The sequence below is a fragment of the Pempheris klunzingeri genome, chromosome 7 (assembly GCF_042242105.1).
Source record: "Pempheris klunzingeri isolate RE-2024b chromosome 7, fPemKlu1.hap1, whole genome shotgun sequence".
Lineage (NCBI taxonomy): Eukaryota > Metazoa > Chordata > Actinopteri > Acropomatiformes > Pempheridae > Pempheris > Pempheris klunzingeri.
Window position 1 is genome coordinate 27,578,024 of NC_092018.1, and position 20,044 is coordinate 27,598,067.

Consider the following 20,044-nt stretch of genomic DNA (forward strand, 5'->3'; position numbering starts at 1 on the left):
TGTTTGTGTCTAGAGTCAGCACACCAGGGAATGACGAATGAAATGTGACAGGCTTGTAAAACTAACGCATCCAGCAGCCCCCTCCACCGACAGCAGAAACCACCTTTATTTTACTATGTGTCAGTGAGATTTCCAAAGACAGCTGGAAAATGAAGTAAAAATGATTTTGCACTGCAATGAACCAAGTTCCATTAATGTCATAGTTTGTGACCAGATTCAAGTTGAAGATGGTTTAGACAGTCTTTAGACTTTAGATTGTCTAAAGAGAGCCATTATCAAGCAAGCAAAACATGACGTGTGTATTTAAATTCCCTCGCTCCTAATAAAAGCTAACTTACCATGTTAGCATTTTGTGCTGCCAAAGAAAAGATGGATGCTTTTGTGATAGTGGCCAAAAACACTTGTCCTACATTAAACTGACAAACTCTGGCTGTTAAAACTGGCTCATCAGTCAAGAAGCTAAAAAGCTTTCTTTCCCATCACAAAGAAGCTTTGGATGGGACAAAGGAAGACATTCATCACCACAACTGTGACGCTTGTTGGCTGTGTTTTTGCTAATGATGGATGGGACAGTACAGTGCACTTTGTACCAAATCCCTCTGTCCTCCCAGATAGGTCAACACTGGGTTTTTTATAGCAATTACATCTTAAAACCAGTTTAAGTCTGCTTTGTCAATCAACCTAATCGTGGTAAAACAGAGGACGGTGTTTCATCGTCTCCATAAACAGAAACGACAGACTCTTTGGATGCCATGTACGTCTGAGGACTCACCACGATGGAAAACCCTACAGTAAGGGTGGCCTGTGCAGCCCCCACTCCCCAACCGATGTGGAAAACCGAGAGCTGACACAGTGCTCACTCAGCACAAAGAGAACCGCATTTCCTGAGCCTCCAAACCTGAACCTTCAAACTGGCCTGTATTGTTGTTTCACATCTGTAAAAGTCCATGTCCTTGTACTTTACATAAGACCACTTTTAACTTCCATGTGCTCCCACGGATTCTTTTCACTTCACCTTTCGAGTAAATGTGGTCATACCAGGAGAAACCACTCATTGGGGACTTTAAACACTCACATCTCATGCTTTCACAGCGAAACAGATTAGACATGCCACATAACTTATACTTTATTGTTAAAACTCTACCTAATATGATCAACTGGGGTCATGAAAACCAATAAGTCACATTTAAAAACAAGGCTATAACTTCTATTTGAAACTCACTCAGAACTGTCACCGTCCTTGAATTAAAGACGCCAGTGTTTGTGTTCAGGACGTGTTAAAAACTTTGTCATCCAGCAGTATGAGCGGACTGCGTAGGGAGGTGACTTTCCCCACTGGATCCATCTCCCATTTTCCATTGGTTGTGAACCAGGGTCATGCAGAAATCTTTCCATGCAAGTAGCCAGTACAACTGTGAAATAAAACACAATTATATAATTATCAATAAAACAGGATAATTATAATACGGTTAGAACTGAATCATTCTTCCTGCAAAGGCACAGTTGTTAAAACACATTTTGTGCCGAGAGCCAGCATGAAGTGTCTGCAGAGTGAATCCACTCCTATCTTTCTGTCATCTTCCTTCCCTCTCTCCGTTCTCCTCTTCAGCGTGATCGCTCCATCTTCCTGTCATTATTGACCACAAACTGAGGTACCACAGCTATGCTGCCGCTGCTGCTGCTGCTTTCGGTGTCTGGATCACCTCTGTGTCTGTGTCACGTCTCTGTAATGGAGCATTCCACTAAGATGACACAACTCTGACTTGAGCACAGCCCATCACTGCCACTGTCACACTGCAAGTCAGCAAAAACACAACTCTTCACACTGTGGAGTGCAGAATAGTGAGGTCCAACAAAAGGCAGCGCAATAAAAAAGGTAACCAACATCTTTTTCCAAGTCATTTACTCAAACCACTCCTCATTGCTGCTGTGAAATTATTGTGATGCATATGGGAGTTATTAGGAGATGTTTGAAAATAGAAACACATAATAATGTGGTGAAGCTTCTCTTTGGGAGAATAGTCACTTCATTGTTTATTACTTGAGTAGTGGAACTATTGAATTCTGTGTTCGTTCATTTTCCAAAAGCTCACCATGTGAACTGATTTCCAACTGTGGAGATGTGCAGCTTTGCTTGTAGCTTTGCAGCCACAAGCCATGACCAGTGTTTCATGTTCTTCCAAAACGTCTGAGAGTCAGGTCCACAGGAAACTTAAAGGAAATCTCTTGGGAACGGACGAGAGGAATTTTCCTTTGCACAATGGAAATTTTATTTTGTAAGCTATTAACCGTGGCCATTCCAGTGTTTCACTGTTTCAACAAAACTTGTAAAACTAGCAAACTACCTTTACGGCTAGACAACCAAAAATCTCTCACAGTCAGTGTAATCCACAGCTCTTCACTTTGGTACATGTGACATGTCCACGTGCAGCCTGTGACCTTTAAAAGACAAACTCACTGCTCTCCTAATCAATAATTACACACAGATCAAGGACACACATACAAACTTCATTATTGTCTGGTATTAGTTTGACACGTGTACAAATAATTCAAAAAAAGGCAATTTTGTCTCCAACCAAAAATGAGCACACTAGTGTACTAGAATCAGCGCAGAGATGCTACCAGTGCCGTGGACGTCCCACAATGTGGCCACAATGTTCCTTCAAACATTAACTCCCCACACAGCCACTGTGGCATGCCCTGTTTTGAACCAGCCAGTATGTCCTTGAAAGAAAGTTGTGGATTTCCTCATTCAAAACTACCTGCAATGAAGTAAATACGCAAAATGATTCCCAGCTGGACATCAACAGTAGCAGCTAAACACTACACAGTCTAAGCATTAATGCATGTGTGTTTTAAAGTTTTCCAGGATGTTGCTTACTGCTGGGTGCTCCAATCCGCCTCACATCCAACACATCAAGTAAACTACATTTAGTGTGCACCGTGATCATTAAAGGAGGCAGAGGAATAGCTAAACACTGGGTGCATTGAGCAAGAGATGGAGAAAGAGAAGCTGCACTGCCAGTGTTCCTATCTGGTGAATAGAAGTTTAGTATATATAGTGAAGTTTATTCATGTTTCTATGTAATTTCACGTATTTACTTTTCGTATTTACCTTTTCTCACACTGCACACTGTATAACCTACTGTTAACGCACCATTAGTCTTGGTGCCAATAAATATCCATTCATCACAGGCCTTAACTGAACTTTAAGTCTTTAAAGTGCCCTCGTCCTAAAAATGACTGAATTCCAGATGTGTAAAATCTTCAAATACGACGCAAAGCTGTCATTTTAAATCACACTGCAGGTAAGTGTTATCACTGCAGATCTGGAAAACACAGACCACCAGAAAACGAGTGAATGAGACAAAAGTAAGTTCCTGTCAAATTCTGGTCAGCAGCTCCGCACAGAAACAGCAGTACAGCAAAGGCCTCTGGACTATTACTCGGCTGTGAGTCAAATTCACTGGCGCATGGATCAACTCCAGTACAACAGATTGTCTCAGTTTTAATAAAGGAAAATGTGAACAACATGAAAAGGCTTATATTGGGAAAAGGAGCGGTTTCTCCGAATCTGACAGATGTTCCTCTTCCCCCAGGTTTTCATTAACACGCTGTGCCAACTGAGCGAGGCACTTTTACCCCAACTCCACTAAACATACACCTCATCCAAGTAAGTTCACTGACAATGCTGACTTCAATCACCATATTCTGTGCTCAGATCTGCTAATGCAGCTGCTAAAATACCAGCATTAGGAAGAATGGTGGCATCTTCGCAATGACTTGTTTAAACGGTAGCGTTTTAAAACAATCAGACATTAAAAAACTCACTGAAACTGATGTAGAAACATTTGTTTTGGGAACCATTTTATGTGAACCTCATCATATTCATATAAATCATTCACTCATATTCATAAAAGTATGTGGTCTGGTTGTTAGTAATGATAGGACATAAAAAGGTACAGATGCGGGGAAAAGTGCTCAATTTGTTCATTTTATGAGCAGAAATCTCATTTTTCATACATCACATCTGGGATGACAATGTCCACGAAGCAAACATGCAGTTTTCCAGCTATCTTTGGCGGCAACAGGCCTTTTTTCACAGCACATAGTCGGATGGTAGGAAATGGTCATGGTAGGAAAAAAGCACAGGTGTTACCAATAACATTAACAATGGCTCTGCTGTATTCAAGTGTCTCAGCGAGCCAGCGAGCACAAACCTGGGTCACTGAAAACTAAATCATTAACTTTACAATTGACACCTGTGCTTCTCTTACTGTCAACACGTGACAAGCCTGCTGTAGGCCAGCACAGCCTGGCTTCACGTTCAGCAGGTAAACACAGTAAACACAGCCTATGGCTAAAATGCAGCAGGGTGAGGATGGTACATCACCTGAGCAGTAACGAGACAATACCAACAGATTAGTTAAAATGTGGAGGATAATCAGAATCAGGATTACTCTAATAATCCCCAGGGGGAAATTGCTTTTTGTTACACACAGCTCCAAAAGAATAAGAATAAGAATAAACTTCAAACACATGTAAAATACAAATATATAAAAGTATGAATAAAAAAAAAGATGTATTAAAAATTATTATTACACAGAGGTAAATTACTGCACCAGGTGAGTCCAGAGTCTTATAATAATAATAATAATAATAATAATAACAATAATACCACTACCACCAATAATATATTTCATATACCTTCAGAGTGAGGAGCTGTGTTATATAATACTACTACTAAATGTCCGAACTGACTGACTTTACCTGACGCTGCAGGTGTTCAGCGTCACATTAGCATGGGCAGCTAACCAAACCACGCTAGCTAGCGAGCACGCGGTTGAATTCAGTAACTTAATTCCTCTTTAGCCGCTTAAAACGAGCAGAGAATCGCCAGTGTGAGGCTGCTGGGACAGAAATGTCACCCTACCTGCCAGCTGTTGTTCTTGTTGGCTTCATTTTCATGTGTTTTTTTTGTTTTTTCCACCGCTCTGTCCCGGCCTTGATAGCTTTAGCACGTTGAGCGCACCTGTGCCCGGCGGCCATTGCACGCAGGGGGATAGTGGCGCAGTGAGAGTGGAGCCAGCGGGTCAAAGGTTAACAGTATTTCCTATTGAGTGATTCAACACACTTATGGTTTTCCAGGGGCCTCTACTGCGTTTTCAATTTTGCGTAGGTGGGAACCTCTCACCTGCTTTCCTCTTCTACACCACCTCCCCTGTCAAAGTGCCATTATGCTCCATTTTCATGTGGTCAGTGAGGTCAAAGGTGACTGTCCTTAAGTAATCCTCAGAGGAAATGACCCTTTGTGAACTTAACGCAGAGGGTTGCAGTTTCACGTCTGCATGGACGCAGAAGCCAAAAGCCTGCAGGCAACCCAACACCCGTCGGTCATGTTCTAGCTGCAAAACTGCCATAACAAAACCAATGATCCTCCTGAAAGTACAAATTAACAAATGTGTGAAACAGCTATACCTATCACTTATTTACTCAAGTCCGCCCGGCTGAGTTTGTGTTACAGGGAGCCACAATACATCATAGCCATAGAATGCAGTTAAAGGCTCCCAGTGGAAACACGACTACCTCGGCTTTCCTGGCCTTGTATATTGTGGTTCTTTTTATTCTCATATTCCACTGAACAGAGCAATTTAGCCTATTATTTTAGGATCGCATGTCTGCGCAGCCCTATAACGCTGTCATTTTAACAATTCATCCAGTTTATTAGAATTTTCAGCAACAAGTGATGTTTATTTCACATCACGTGCTGCCAAGTATTTTTTTATTTTTTGACTGAGATTATCAGTAACCGACAGTAAAGGTTTAACTGGCAAAAATAGGTAAATGAAGTAGAAAATACAGGAATTTTTCTGTGTGAGGTCAGTGGCAAACTGCAACAGGCAGCCTAAAAGTACAGTTGTAAACTGTTTCAGGAAAATGCCAGTGAAGCACATAGCTGGCCAATGTGGTGGTTTATTAGTCATTTGGCTGCATCATGGTCTTCCTTTCTGTTAAAGCCACATAGAGCGGTTACTGTATGGGAGGCTGCTGCACAGCTGTGCCACTTTAGGAATATATTCTTCCCTTTGGGTGCATTTTTTAACACAGCAGGGACAGGAGCAATAACACCGCCGAAGATTAGGCAGAGAATGTGAGTGGAGATCCAGCAGGGAAAAGCGGCCAGTTCGGTGATAAATTAATTTTATTACCAGCCATCTGAGAGTAAAGCAAATAATTCTTTTATATTCTGCTACTTGGTCTCTATCACTTTTGTGAATGGCCTACTTTCCACAAGCTCAAGCTAGTAGCAAAAAGGAAAAAAAAAACATTATTAAGGCCTCGAGAGAGAACATACAAGAGGAAAACAGACATCTGGTTTGCTAATCATTGTCTAACATAACCAATATTCACTTTCACACCAGTGGCTAATCAGTTACTCAAGGCTATTAGTAACATTTTAACAGCCTTTAATAGACTCACAATGGCCTCTTCATTCTGACATTATCTTGTTTAGATTAATTGCAGAACCTCTGACACTACATGAGCGACCCTTTAAGGTGCATTTGTTGTTCTCTGGCTCCCTCTAGAGGGCCACAGCTGCACATGCATCAGACCTCATGACCACATGACACCGGTGGTGTTGCTGCAGCATCGTGAGGATTAAATGACTGAACATATATTGGATGTCTTGCTGCTCAGCACCAGAAAACTGAAGGATTACAGCACATTCTTCTCTTCCCTTTCACACCAAATCCTTTGACGTGGGTCATCTCAGTGTCCGTACGCCGTTGAATACATTAGTAAAGAAATCCATGTTTGAGACACAAACGACAAGTCAGAGCCAAATCAGCGCCTTTATTTTACAAACGCATTTTTCTATTGACATTTTTTATATAATAAAAAAGCAATTTACAAGCTTAAGAACCAAAATGAAGCAGCACAGAATGATTATGAGTAAAATATATAATTTGAATAAATATATTTTATTTCATGCTATAAAATAAATTCATAAATGGCAATAGATATAACATCAGCTCTAGCTAGCTTCATTTACTTCATAGTTGTACAAAACAGTAGAGTTCTGAGGTTCACAGTTGGGTTGTGAGGTTGTGTGTAGAGTGGACAAAGCAGGAGTTGGGGCATTTATGCTATTATGGTTCAGTTCGTGGTCTGCAGTGCTCCTCAAGCTTCGGCTTTGTGGAAAACATGGGCTCATTGAGACCTTGAGGCAGAATGTTTGGGAACCACTGACTGAGGACTTGTTTCCCCCACCTGAAAAGAAGTGCACAATTATACCATGGACATAAGATTTATGTCCAATGAGACCACTTTTAACACTATATACCCTGAGTTCTAAGTTTTTTTTTGCCTTTTCACCAAATACATAGGAGCCAGAGACATTGTAGTGCAGAGTTTAGGGAGTTGTAAAAGGAAAAGGAACAGTAGCTGGACTGAAAACTTCCCCTCCGATCCTGAACAACTGCAACTACAGTTTTGGTGCCTGAGGAGCCAAAAGGAGACCACTGAACCTCAACATGACAACAGACGGCCCGCTCCCAAACAGTGGCTATACAGCCCAAAATCCCTTTCATTATTTTTTGACACAGCTGGAGGCGTAACTCTGAACAGTGCCGCTGAGTTGGATGACTGAACCACACGCTCAGTTCTTGTGTTGCAGTTTACTGACTACCACTGGATTCTGATGAGCATTTAAAACACCAGCAAGCAACACCGTTTTTTTTTTTTATTATTATTATTATTTATATATATTTTTTCTGAAGAGGAAGTCAACCTGTCCAAAGTTTCAGAAAATATATAAAAAATAAATCAATATCAAATTGTCCTGGTCCTACTTCAATTCAACAGCTCCCTGACATTCAGTTTGTTTGATATATGACAGGCCAATATTTCAATAGGCTTGATGATCCCAATACACCACTTTTAAAAAGGTTATTGCTTTTTTCCATAATACACAGTGGACAGAAACTGACAGAAAAGCTATGGAAGACTTAAGATTTTTTTCTAAGCCTGTATCAGTGTTTGTAAACTACCTGAAGTGAGTTTCTTATAAAAAGAATAGGACGAGCTGCAATTTCAAAAAGTAGTCTGACAGCCTTCCCTGTAAACACTTCCTTTTGATTACTTGTGGCCCATCATGCATCTCCTGTTCCTCTCCGAGGGGTGGAGCTAAGAGCTGACAAAGCGTCGAGTCGAGTGTGTGTGTGTGTGTCAAGTTCAGTTGGTTCTGCGGGTGTGTAATATCACATAAGTAATTATAGTTCATGAAAAGCGTTTAAATAATTTCCCCTCCATTCACCTATGACAATAGTATGGATTTGTTTAATCATTTGACAAGAAAAAAAAAAATCTGACTTGTTTAAAAGCACCATTTAAGGGGAAAAGGTCCCGACCAAAGTACTTGAGGCCATTATAGCGGAGTCCCTTATCGGTAACTACAGAGACAAACTAGACTTCCCGGATGGAATTGGTATGTACTATCAACGGAAAACTGTAAGTGCACAATCGATGACACGAATACAAGAAAAAACTCAACTTATCAAAATTATCCATTGGCAATTTTATACAATTTTGTGGTTGAGCAACGTGCAATTAAGCTACAGTATATGAGGGTAAGTTTCTTTTTTTTCCTCCACAAATATTCAGTTTAGTATCTGCTACCCAAGCAGCTGTTCCCTTGCCAGATGCTCCGAGAGAACGGAGAGGAAGTGGATTTGTGTTTCTCATGCATCTCCTTCCTTCATTGAATTGCCTAAAACTACAGTACATCGCTAAGATTGTCCTCAGTGGTTAGAGAGGAGGGATACAGTATAGTCTCTGAACAAGGGGCAATGGCTTGCAGGGAACAAGTCTGCCTCATTTGATTGTAATCATTTGCTACAAAAGCAGTTAAGCCTTGAAATCAACCCATCAAATGACCAAAAAAAAAAAAAAACAAAACTGAAAAAATAAACGACATACCCGAATGATAAAATGCGAAGAAAAAGAAAAGGGGGCAGGGGGGGGAAGGACTTAGTCTGTACAAAGTAGACAAGAATGACATGAATCAATTTCTACTCATTCTTGGCACCACCTTAAAATAAACACTGTGGCCATATTTTAGTATAACCTCTCTATTCAATCCATTAAAAAATGAAAGAGGCACAGGATTCTAAGTGCCAGAATCTAAAATGTAAAGCTTGTGGCAAGGCACTAAGTTTAAAATGCCACTTTTTGTGAAGTATTCTTTCTTTTGTTTACATTGGCTTTAAACAATTACAATACCTATTGCACAACTTGTATATTGTCAGCTTTTGTATGGCTTAATACATGGTGTTATTTATGACTTTGCTGCTTAACGTCTTCTTAGCAAATTGTTCAAATTTTACACAAGTGATTGTTAAAAGCGGGTAAATGTACATTCCTTGCAAACAGCAATGAACTAGTCCTACGTCAAATTAAGAACCTATTCTTCTTAATGAGCATTCAATTACGCAATACAGTCAGAATTTACTGTTAAAAATCACCTATTAGTCTTTGGTGTGATCTCTTGGCACAAAATCCTTTTAGCAGTTTGTACCCATTACTCACAAAACATTACTGACAATAATGCAAGAAGGTATGCACTTCCATCTTGTTTTCTAGGTGAAGGGCAAGAATCGTAAGAGGCAGATTCAGATTAGCCAGCGACTGATTTGGAGGAGGTCAGGTCAGCTGTCGAAGCTGCACATCACACCAGCGGCTGACAGAAATGATTTAGTAAACATTCACCTAAGAAGTGTTGACTGTGGGCGGTGATGACCAGAAGTGTTTGTGATGACTCCTTATACAAAAAGATAACAAAAAGCTAGCTATACCGATTTTTGCAAAATTCCCTACAGTTTGGTTTGCTATCTTAACGGTCAATGAGTGAGGACGATGACGGCACAATCAGTGGAATAAAAGAACTGCACTCTTGACGTAACCGTAGACAGAAGCAACATAAGATAATATTTTCCCACCAAGCACACACACAAAGTAGAAAATATGAAAACTGTAAAATAATCAAACTCAATTCATTGACACAGATTCAGCGTAGACCAGATGGGACAAGTTAAGCATGTAGCAGGTGCGCTTATAAAAAAGCATTAAACAGCTGGAAGGCAAGTCAGAAAGCAGAATGGCACAAAGGGGACCACCCAGCTGAGCTTTAACCTTTCAAAATATGACGGGATAACCAATCAGGCTCTCTAAGTGCCTTTTATATATTTATTGTGAATGCAAATTCTTTTAGATCACTATGGAAATAAAACCCACGTCTCCATATACTAACAACACCCCCATCCCCGATCCCCAACGTTCAAACAGTATAGATAAAATACATCGTTGCCATATGCATGGCTTGGAGCCAATAGTATGTCTCGTTAAAGTTCACAACATTTTTACTCAGAGGAAACAAAATCACTGCTGTGAAGCAGCATTACTCTGACAATGTCACTGCTGCAACAGAATTAAGACAGAAATGAGCACATTTCATCATTGGGACAGCACCCATCCCACCCACTAACTCTGCAAAGTGCATCGATACTTTGGATCAACAGCTACTTCTAACAGCATTTACCTCTTAGCCTTGATCTAGCTATGCTGTATCTATGTCAACACCATCCACCATAACGTAGGTTTGACAAATGAGGAAAACGTGTTCCAAGTCTGCATTTGACCCCAACCGATGCAGAGAACACAGATCATTTGTCCCATCAGGAAGGGTAGGACAGAATGAAAAAAAGGAAACAAACCAATAGCTCTTTCAAATAATGGAAGAAAAACCATGTCAAAATGGCTGAGATTCCTTTGTTCTTTCTGTTTGCATATAATTCAGACTAGTATACTATATAGATTTCTTTGAACAGATCCAGAGCTGTTCCTACTGTGCTGAGTTGACGATGAGTCCTCCTGCCTCTGTTAGACACGAGCGTTAACCTAGAAGCCTACCTCAGGACAAAACAATTTACACATATAATAATTCAGTATAAGTCTGCAATCAGAGTATAGAGCGATACAAATGACTTCGCTGGATGGACGTAATTCTCCCATTACATGGGTGACAGCATCTAAAACCACGCCTTGGCCAACAGAGTGAGATCTCCAGTAGTGATGAGAGATAAAAAGTGTTTTGTAGAATAAACAGCAAAGCCTGAACCCGAACAGAAAACAGGGCCATTCTCTTACTCTATTCTCTCTGCCAAAAACAAACACACAAGAAAGCTAGCAAATGTAATGCACTCCAAACATAGCACCTTCTTAATTATCATTTTAACCTGGCTGACCATGAAACTTTAGACAAGGACTTTGTCCCAAATCCATACAATCAGCAAGGAATATTTCCCCTAAGTATCAAGGCTTTGTGTTGAGAGAATATTCTTTACAGGGTTTGGCAATAAGATACTGTACATACAACCTAAAACGGATTTCAAATGGTGAACATATCTGTGCCTGGTAGGTTCTTGGCTATGAGGTAGAACCTGGTGAGTTTCATTTAAGTTAAAATACTGTCTGTTATGAGTATGTAGTTGCATCATGAGGTATTGAACGGATATGTCACACGAAGCTTTGCACTGGCAGAAAAATCATTCCTTGTGAGTAAGTGACCTCCTGTGGCCACATGTGCAAAAACAGGTCAGGTAAAAAGGTGATATGACTAGCATCTTACCAGAGCTTTCACATTATCAATTATTGCAACATGCCTATATAACTCTGTAAATATGTTTTAAAAAACATGGAAAGATAAAAAGAGAACTAAATTAGGGGGTCTTGATTATTGGGACCTCCTAAAAAATAGTAAGTTGTTACTCCCTTTGCTTGAAAGAATCAAATTTCTATAAAGCACCCATTTGCTCTCTGCATTCAGTATCTAACTTTCAGAAAATTGACAGAAACCCTTGACGCAAGAAATGTCCATAGTGGAGGGAGCTGATTCAAAAACAAAAAAGTCCTTTAAGCTGAGTTAAAATAAACATTTCTTAAAGCTTCCTTAACCTGAAGCGGAACCTAAAAATCACATCTTGACGCTTGAGCCGCCTCTGGACTGCATTTTGAACTCTCCTCCATATCATTGGCTGGTGCCTCTTCTGCATACTGCGCCTCAAAGGCCATCCCCTCAGGCGCATCCTCTTGGTCCTTCTGACCTGAGCTTCCCTCCGTCCTCTCTGGAGAGTCCATATGATTGCTGCCCTCTGATACTCCCATGTGCTTCTTCCTCAGGTGCTGGTTAAGGGTGCCCTGAAATGGGAAGCATTTGCCACAGATCTGACAGTGGAAGGGCTTGTTGTCCGTGTGGCCACGGATGTGGTACTCCAGCTGGTCTTTCCTTGTGTACTTCTTGCCACAGAATTTACAAACAAATGGGGTGATTCCCATGTGCAGGCGCATGTGGCGATCCAGGCTGCCTTTCTGATTGAAGGTCTTTCCACAGTAGATGCAAATGAGTCTCTCATTGTAGGGGTACCACTGGCTCCGCAGGCTCCGCTCTCTCACATCGTTCTCCAGCCCTGTGGGTCCCAAAGCTGATTCGCTGTCGTCCGAGCCTGGTTTCATGTGACTGAGCACCCCTGCTGGGATGGCCAGGGGGCGCTTTGCCCTGGCTCGCCCACCTCTGAAGCCACTGAGTATGGAGCGGGAAGGACTGGAGCTGCTAAGGTTGACAAAGCACGGGGAGGACAGCCCTGAGTAAGAGTAGGTAGCAGGCTGGATGACAGGACCATAAGAACCCACACTAACAGCCAATACCTGTTCTCCATCTACCAGCTCTGTGTGGTAGCCATCATCACCGGCTGAGGAACTATCTGAGTAAGTGGGCCGTTCGGTCTTCTCCACCTTCACATGCACATCTGTTACTTGCCCATCTTTGCCAATCAGTTCCACTTGCTCCGTTTCTCCCTCCATGGGAGCATCATGCTCTGACACACTGTCGCTGCTGCCTCGGTCCGACTGGCCCTCCTCCGGCTGCTGTCGTCCCCGGCCCAGGCCTTTTCCTGCCAGCTCAAAGCGCACCTCATGTCCTGACTGACTCTGCCGAGAGTAGTAAGGGGGGGAGATCTGGGTAGGGTTTACAAAGAGGTTGCTGTCATTGACCCCATTGTGGCAGGCCTGCGAGTCGTCCTTGTCTGGGCTGCAGACGCTCACTGGGATGCTGATCTTGGAGTGGATGCTCTCCAGGATTTGGGTACACTTGTCAATGATGGCCTGCATCTGCAGAAAGCTGGCAGCAGTGAGGAAACTGATAATATCCTTGAGCTGCAAGGACATGTGACCTGTGTAGCAGAACGCAAGAAGCTGCTCAAACACCTCCGGGCTTTTTATGACCGAGATGGAAAGGCCACTCATGGTGCTGAGCGCAGAGTGGTCACGAAAGTAGGGTGAACTAGCTGCCAGTACAGCCTTGTGGGCTCGAAATGGCTGGCCCTGAATGTGAACAATGATGTCGCACAACTTCCCTTGCAGCCGCAGCTCATTGAGCTGGGTCAGAACGGTGTTACTGAACTCCGGCACATCAAACTCGATGTAGCTGCCGTCGTCCATTTCTTGGATATGTTTCTCCAGTTTGTCGACAGCCTGATAGGGACAGAAAAAAATAGAGACAGCGTTAGGTTCTGAAACATTACATTTGCAATCCATTGCAGCATTTTTACATTTCCACGCTTGCCAAAAAAACACTGTACGGTACACGCAAGACAAATGAGACAGGTGGCTGTTTAAGATGGGCATTTGATACAGGGTTACATTATACAGCACTGTGTGACAAGTTAACTAGGCCAAGAGAGACAACATTGAATGCACTGCACTGCATTTATGCTAATTAAGGTTACAGTCCAATATTTTGTTACCGTTACTTATACCATGGTATTACTGTCACTGTCATCTTTGTCCTTGATATTAAATTTTGTTGTTCAGCAGTAAAACTTCTTGTCTTGGTATGTGTTTTTAAGGAATCTTTTTTAAGGGTTCCTCATGTAATTTGTATATCCTTAATAACATAAATGTTTGATATTGCATGTGTATGTTAAAAATGAAAACTGACTTATTCATCAGATTTTTTCGTTATGTTGATATTGGCCTCAGCGTAAATACTCTGGCACTGGTCATGCTCCATTGTTCAGGAGGGGAGGGGAAAGGAAACAACAGGGAAGCGTTTATAGGAATCCATAGGCACCCTGGTCATTATGGTACGGTTTATGCTAAAGACTGTCTTGCTGTGTATCCCATGTTAACCAAACACAATAATGCATTCAGAATCTTACTCAAGCCACACACTGGCGTACAACATGTTAAAGAAAAAGACAAGTCAAGTATAAGGAATGTGGATGTGAAATAAGATCCAGCAGCAGAGCAATTTCACAGTAGTTTGCCAGTGGAATGATTGTCAGCAGTAGCCTTGTCAAAGTATTGAGATGAAACGCACTGAACATTACAGTGTCCGACCATTTCACTACCTCTCAATCCCAAAGATAAGGAATAAAAGACATATGCAAGCTCATTTTGCTGTGCATTTATAGTCAGAAAATGACCGACATAATTTGCACATGAAAGGCATCGCCGCACAAGCAGTAGCCTACAACCCTCACAAAATAATGTACTGACTTGAGCTAGACATAGGCTGTGCCGTCTTGGCAGAACTAGGCAAACCACACTTTGGAAAGCCATAACTGGAAAATCAAAATCTACAACACCTACTGATCAGCTATGTGTTTGTGAAAGCAAACGCTTCCATGCTGCAAAACCTTGGTATTTGTCAGGTCTCCATCTGCCCTTCTCCCATCTCTCCCTCTGCACCTCCTCTTCCCTCTTTCACTGCCCCATGCTAGCAATTCAGCATGATCTTCTGCGCATCGAGTGCCTGTCAGCACTTCGGGAACGTAAACACTTTCTCCAGTTGCCAAAGCTTGCCAAGACACCTGTCAAACAAACCATATGCTATCATCCTGGCACAGGAGAGGGAAAGATGTAGCAGAACACTACTGAGAGAATCCCAAGAAGATGTACCTCATATTTCCTCGCCCATTACAGGCCTTTAAATACAACATGTTCATACACTAAAACCTATCGGCGATGGCTGCCAACAGCATGCATACTGAATGGAGCCAAGTTGAAGAGGAGCCAAAGAATGCATGCTCAGTAGTTGAGATGCACATGCTGGGCGAGGGTCACATGCTTGGCTCACATGGGAAAAACCAAAAATGTTTAAACTCAGCTCAAAAATTCCATCTGCGGCTCAAGTTCCCTGCCTGGTAGTAAACCTTTTTGACATAGATGCTGCATGCAGGTGCGTTTAAAAGGATGCTGACTACATTGGCTTCACTCTGGTGGCAAGACGTCACCTAAAGCGTCCAAGACTGTAACTTTGACACGTCACTCAAGAGGGAAAGAGAAAAAAAAAAGGGGGGGAGAAATAAAGAAAACATTAGAAGAAAAATCAAAGTCAGCAGACGAGCATTGTGTGCTTTCTTCAACCTCAGCAGCATTTCACCTACTTTGAAAAACAGCTTGTGGGGCAGACCAGACCCAGAACAGAACTGCTTAACAAGCAAAGGTTGGGAGAGCAATTTAAAAGAGATAGTACAAAACAAGGTAAAAATAGACCGGATTTTGATACATTAAAGGGGGAGTATGATGTGAGGAACTTTGCTGGTGCAAGAATAACGTTCATTGTAGAAATTGTTAAGGCTTAGTGGGAGCTCAGTATGCAGGGCTAAATAGTGTATGCTTAGCCTTCGGGTGTGTTCACATATTTGATTTGTTTGGCGCAAATAACTGGAAAAAATGCTCATCTTTCATTTCTGCCTGCTCACATGCTTATTAGATGGCTGCGAGTGGAAGAATTAAAAAGAATCTAGCCCCTCCTTGTTATACTTTTCAAACAAGACATGCATTCTCAAACTCACTGTCATATGCAAAACAAAAGTTGCACACTTGTGAAAACACTGAGCAGAAATCATCATTGGACACAGAATTACAAAGCACGGAATGATACGAGATAAAAATAATACATCCACAAGGACAGCCAAATGTTATCTTCTTGTTCCTAAGAAGCTGGCTGACCCACAACAGTACTGACTCCTCCCTCCTGCAGCAGCTACCATGCATTCTGTCTACCTACTAGCGTGAACTGTGTTTTTAATGACCAGAAGTAATTAGCTAGGATATCATCCTGCTACGTTGTCTTTTGTCACAAAGAGCCACCCTGCAGTAATTCCACTGTTGCAATAACAGTTGGCAGTCATACGTTTGACGCAATGCCCGTAAAACAGGTTTTATCACCGCCAAATGGTCTGGTTTTCAAGAACTCAACCATGTCAGCCACAAACGGTGGCTGACATGCAGCAAAGTATTCAGAATAAAAATACTGTACACGACATCATTGGAAACTTGAGAATATTTTGAGTCTCACATGAATTTATCTTTTTACCTTACCATTTAGAGAGAACGGTTAATACAGTGATACCTACATCAGTAATTAAGTGATAACTATCACAATGTAATGAGCACAAAGCAACATTTTAAATAGGTTGCTGTATATAACAGAGAAAATGTAGAGAGTATAGTCTGGTACTGGCTACAAACACTAACCTCTGACACTGATGAGGCAACTCCTGAATTTCCAGATTACTGGGACAGACCTCAAAGTGTCCTGTTTTACATTACTTTATCTACATGGCATCTATATGTCTTGTATTGCACAATTTCAGCTGGGCAGTACAAAACAATTCAGTCTTACTGCTTCGCTTCTCCCAAACAGAAGTAGGACTATAAGAAATAGGGTTGAATAGGAATACAATACCATACTGCCAGCTCTTGCAAAAGTCCTAACTCGTTTGGCTCCACTTTGTTCTAACGTGCCGATAGTTAAAATATTATACAGTTATCCAGGTATAGCGCACTGATCAAACTGGGCTTTTATCGCAGGTGATTGGGCCATTCAAGAGGGAATGAATGTCACAGAGGCAGTAGTAAACAGTCCCTGGTGACCCAGGTGAACCCAGGTGTACTGAATAACCCACCATGTTCCTGCACTTTGTACTTTCCTGCACTAACAGCGTGTACAATAACTTCACGACTACACCAGTTGTTACCAGGAGCATTGCTAATTGTGGTATCTTCAGTCTTTCAGTTTGTCAGATGTCCTGTGAAAATAATCTAAAGTAACGATGCAGGTTCGGCCCTGACACACTGAACACTTACAGGGCCTAATGCCTCCCATACGCTGACACTGGCATTGAAATAAGGCTTGCAAGTCTCCGCTACACATTTAGCTGTGGTGCATTAACTTACTCATGTAGAGTTTACCTGTGTTAGCTTCATCGCGCATGGACACTGGGGGGCATTGACATGTACTAGTGACCGCATCATACGTGCATACAGAGGCGATGCAATAAGGAGCAAATGTGCCATGTCTCAAACTTTACTGCAAACCATTCTGTTGGTTGTAAGTTAGCTTTAGACGGTGCGGGGGGTCTGCCTAGCGGGGCAGCACACCTTAGCGTTAGCTTGACCGTCATGTCCACTTGGTTTTGGTTTAATGTCTCCACCGTTTCTCATTTCTACGGTGAAATGTAGTTACCATAACGTTAGTTAAAAGATTGCATGAGCTCACTGGGCCGAACCACCCTTCTATCAAGTAGCACACAAGCACTAAGCGCTAACTAGCTAACGCTAAGTTAGCTAACGCTAAGTTAGCTAGTTAGCCCAGAACCGAGGAATTAATTCCGAAAAAATGTAACTTTCACACAGACTTCACTCTGACGGATGTTGGATTATTTTACGGTTCAGTAACGCTTTCACAAACTACACAGACGCTTGACAACACTGTATGGTTTGGTAGTGAAACTACAACGTCGAATGCGGGTACAAACTATGTCGGCTGTCATTTGAAAAAAGCCACTTTACTAGCTAGCTCATGCTAACCGCTAGCGTAGCTTGGCTAGCAAGCGCTCCGTGTCAAGTAGCGACCAGTGCTAAGTTAGCGGCTAACGCTAGCTAGCATTTCGTTGCTAGCGTACGGTCGCAGGCAATTATTTCCCCACTACTTTCACCGTAAGAGAAAAGACGCGCCGGCTTTACAAACACATCATGGTCACCGGTTCGAGCCAAATTTTAAGTCCTTCAAACTCACCGTCTTCCAGATTAGCATTAAACGTTGTCCATTCCCCTCAGTAGTTCGCTAACACTACAGCCAGGCCTCCCCCCCTCTCCAGTCCAGATGTGTCAGACAGTTGCTGCTGCAATTTTTGCATCAACAGGAAGTGTTCTTTTGGCTCTTTGCATTCATTCTATCGGTGTGTTTTGCAGCAGCCCCTCCCTTGCTCTTGTCAGTGTTATGTACTGAGACATCATGTTCCTTACATATGGCGTGACATATACACTCGCAGATATATTAATGTGCACTAACCTACAGTCCGTCACCACATAGTTTTAAACAGATAATGGCAATCCGTGTACTCTTATCTACTGACTACACCTACACCATGGGAGTATGTTGTGCATAGGTCAGTCTGATCTGCTTCCACTTCACTGACAGAGGGAGGGAACACCTTTAGTGGACCTTTATTTGGTGTATTTGCTCAGTTTTGTAAATGTTGCACTCATTGTGACAGTGACACCAGAGTTTCTCCTGGTAAATCTGGTCACATCTTTCCTCACTCACACGCACACAGAGTTAGAGTTAGAGAGAGAGAGAGAAAAGCTTCACTGTTTTCTAAAATAGGTTCTTGGTGAGAAATTGATTTTATTTTCTTCTTTCATTAATCCACTAACTGAGGGCTGCACTGGTTGTGTGATCAGGAAACACCCAGAGCTGCGGTGTTGTAATGAAGCCCTTAAAATTACATGTAAGTGGAGCTGAGTTGTGTCACTGTAGCAGCTCCAGGGACACCAGTCAGCTGCCCACTGGTTGGGAGCTTTGAAGGTCACGTACTAGTTTTTCAGCCATGTGCAGTGTTTAGGAAAAGTTGCTTGGAATGAGTTGCATAATCTGTTTTTATGAGCTCAAAAGGATTTCATTCAGTTCTGCATGCATACCACACAGGGGCGCCAGAGACTAAATGGATCCTGAAACACCACCTTCTTCCTCCCATCCCTCCCTTTGGTTATAAAGCAAAACTCTCAGAAGGTTCAAGTGAATCAACATTAAGGAGTAAATATTCAACCAGTCAAATACAATATGAAAAATCACATCATATTTCTATTTATTTATTTGCTACCACAGTTAATACCTGTTTCTGTGGGCTTGATTATGTATATGAACTGTGCATATGAACTTCATGCATCATGATTGATTGAGCTCTGGCAAATGAGGAAAATGCTGGAAACACTGTAGGAACTTTATGAGAAAGATCAAAGCATTTCCTCAAGACAGTGGAAAAATATTCCCGATCATCTGCATGGTTTTCCCATTAATCCGATAAAACTACAAAAATAACACAACGGAAAAGTCTAACCTTAATGCAGGATCTTATGAAAACAGAACTTGTATTCAGTGTTTGGCCTTCACCCAATGTAGACAAAAGGATTTGTTTACCGTGGTAATCTCACCACGCTGCAGTTCTTATATAGAATAATTAAGCCCTGCAAGTATATTTATTAATAAGCACCTTGCACTTACAACCTTTATATCTTTTACTAGCAGATTGTGTTGTGTATTATGACCCCAGCCAAAGGTTAAAGTTCATGGCCTTATTTCACTGAATTTTATTCTCATTCTGAGATTACAGCAGCTGCTGACAAACGCTGTATATGCTACGTTTGGTTTGATTTTTCTGTTGGTAAAAGGGAGAGGAGAAAAAAAACCCCTCTTGTCTGCAGTCTACTGTTAGCAGCACTAACATGAGATGAATGTGTGCTGTGTGTGTCTCTCTCTCTCTTTTTTTTTTTTTTATCTAGTGTGAGTGACAGGTTGGCAGCTCAGGTGAATATCTGACCTAATCTGTGTGCAGGTGGGTGATCAGCGTCGAGAAAGGAATCGCTTTGTCATTGCACGTGCTTCTTGTTAAACAAATCACTCCTCTATTCTCGACCG

At 41.8% G+C, this 20,044-nt stretch overlaps 1 protein-coding gene across 1 annotated transcript; it reads right to left on the reverse strand.

Annotated features, from left to right (window-relative positions):
• Nucleotides 1–6,853: 6,853 nt before the first annotated feature.
• Nucleotides 6,854–18,232, reverse strand: zbtb34 (zinc finger and BTB domain containing 34). Its single transcript, XM_070833682.1, has 2 exons — nucleotides 18,143–18,232; nucleotides 6,854–13,587 (listed from the first exon to the last, which is right to left on the reverse strand). The coding sequence occupies exons 1-2, from the start codon at nucleotides 18,158–18,160 to the stop codon at nucleotides 12,025–12,027; spliced, it is 1,581 nt and encodes a 526-aa protein (XP_070689783.1). The 5' UTR covers nucleotides 18,161–18,232; the 3' UTR covers nucleotides 6,854–12,024.
• Nucleotides 18,233–20,044: the final 1,812 nt, after the last annotated feature.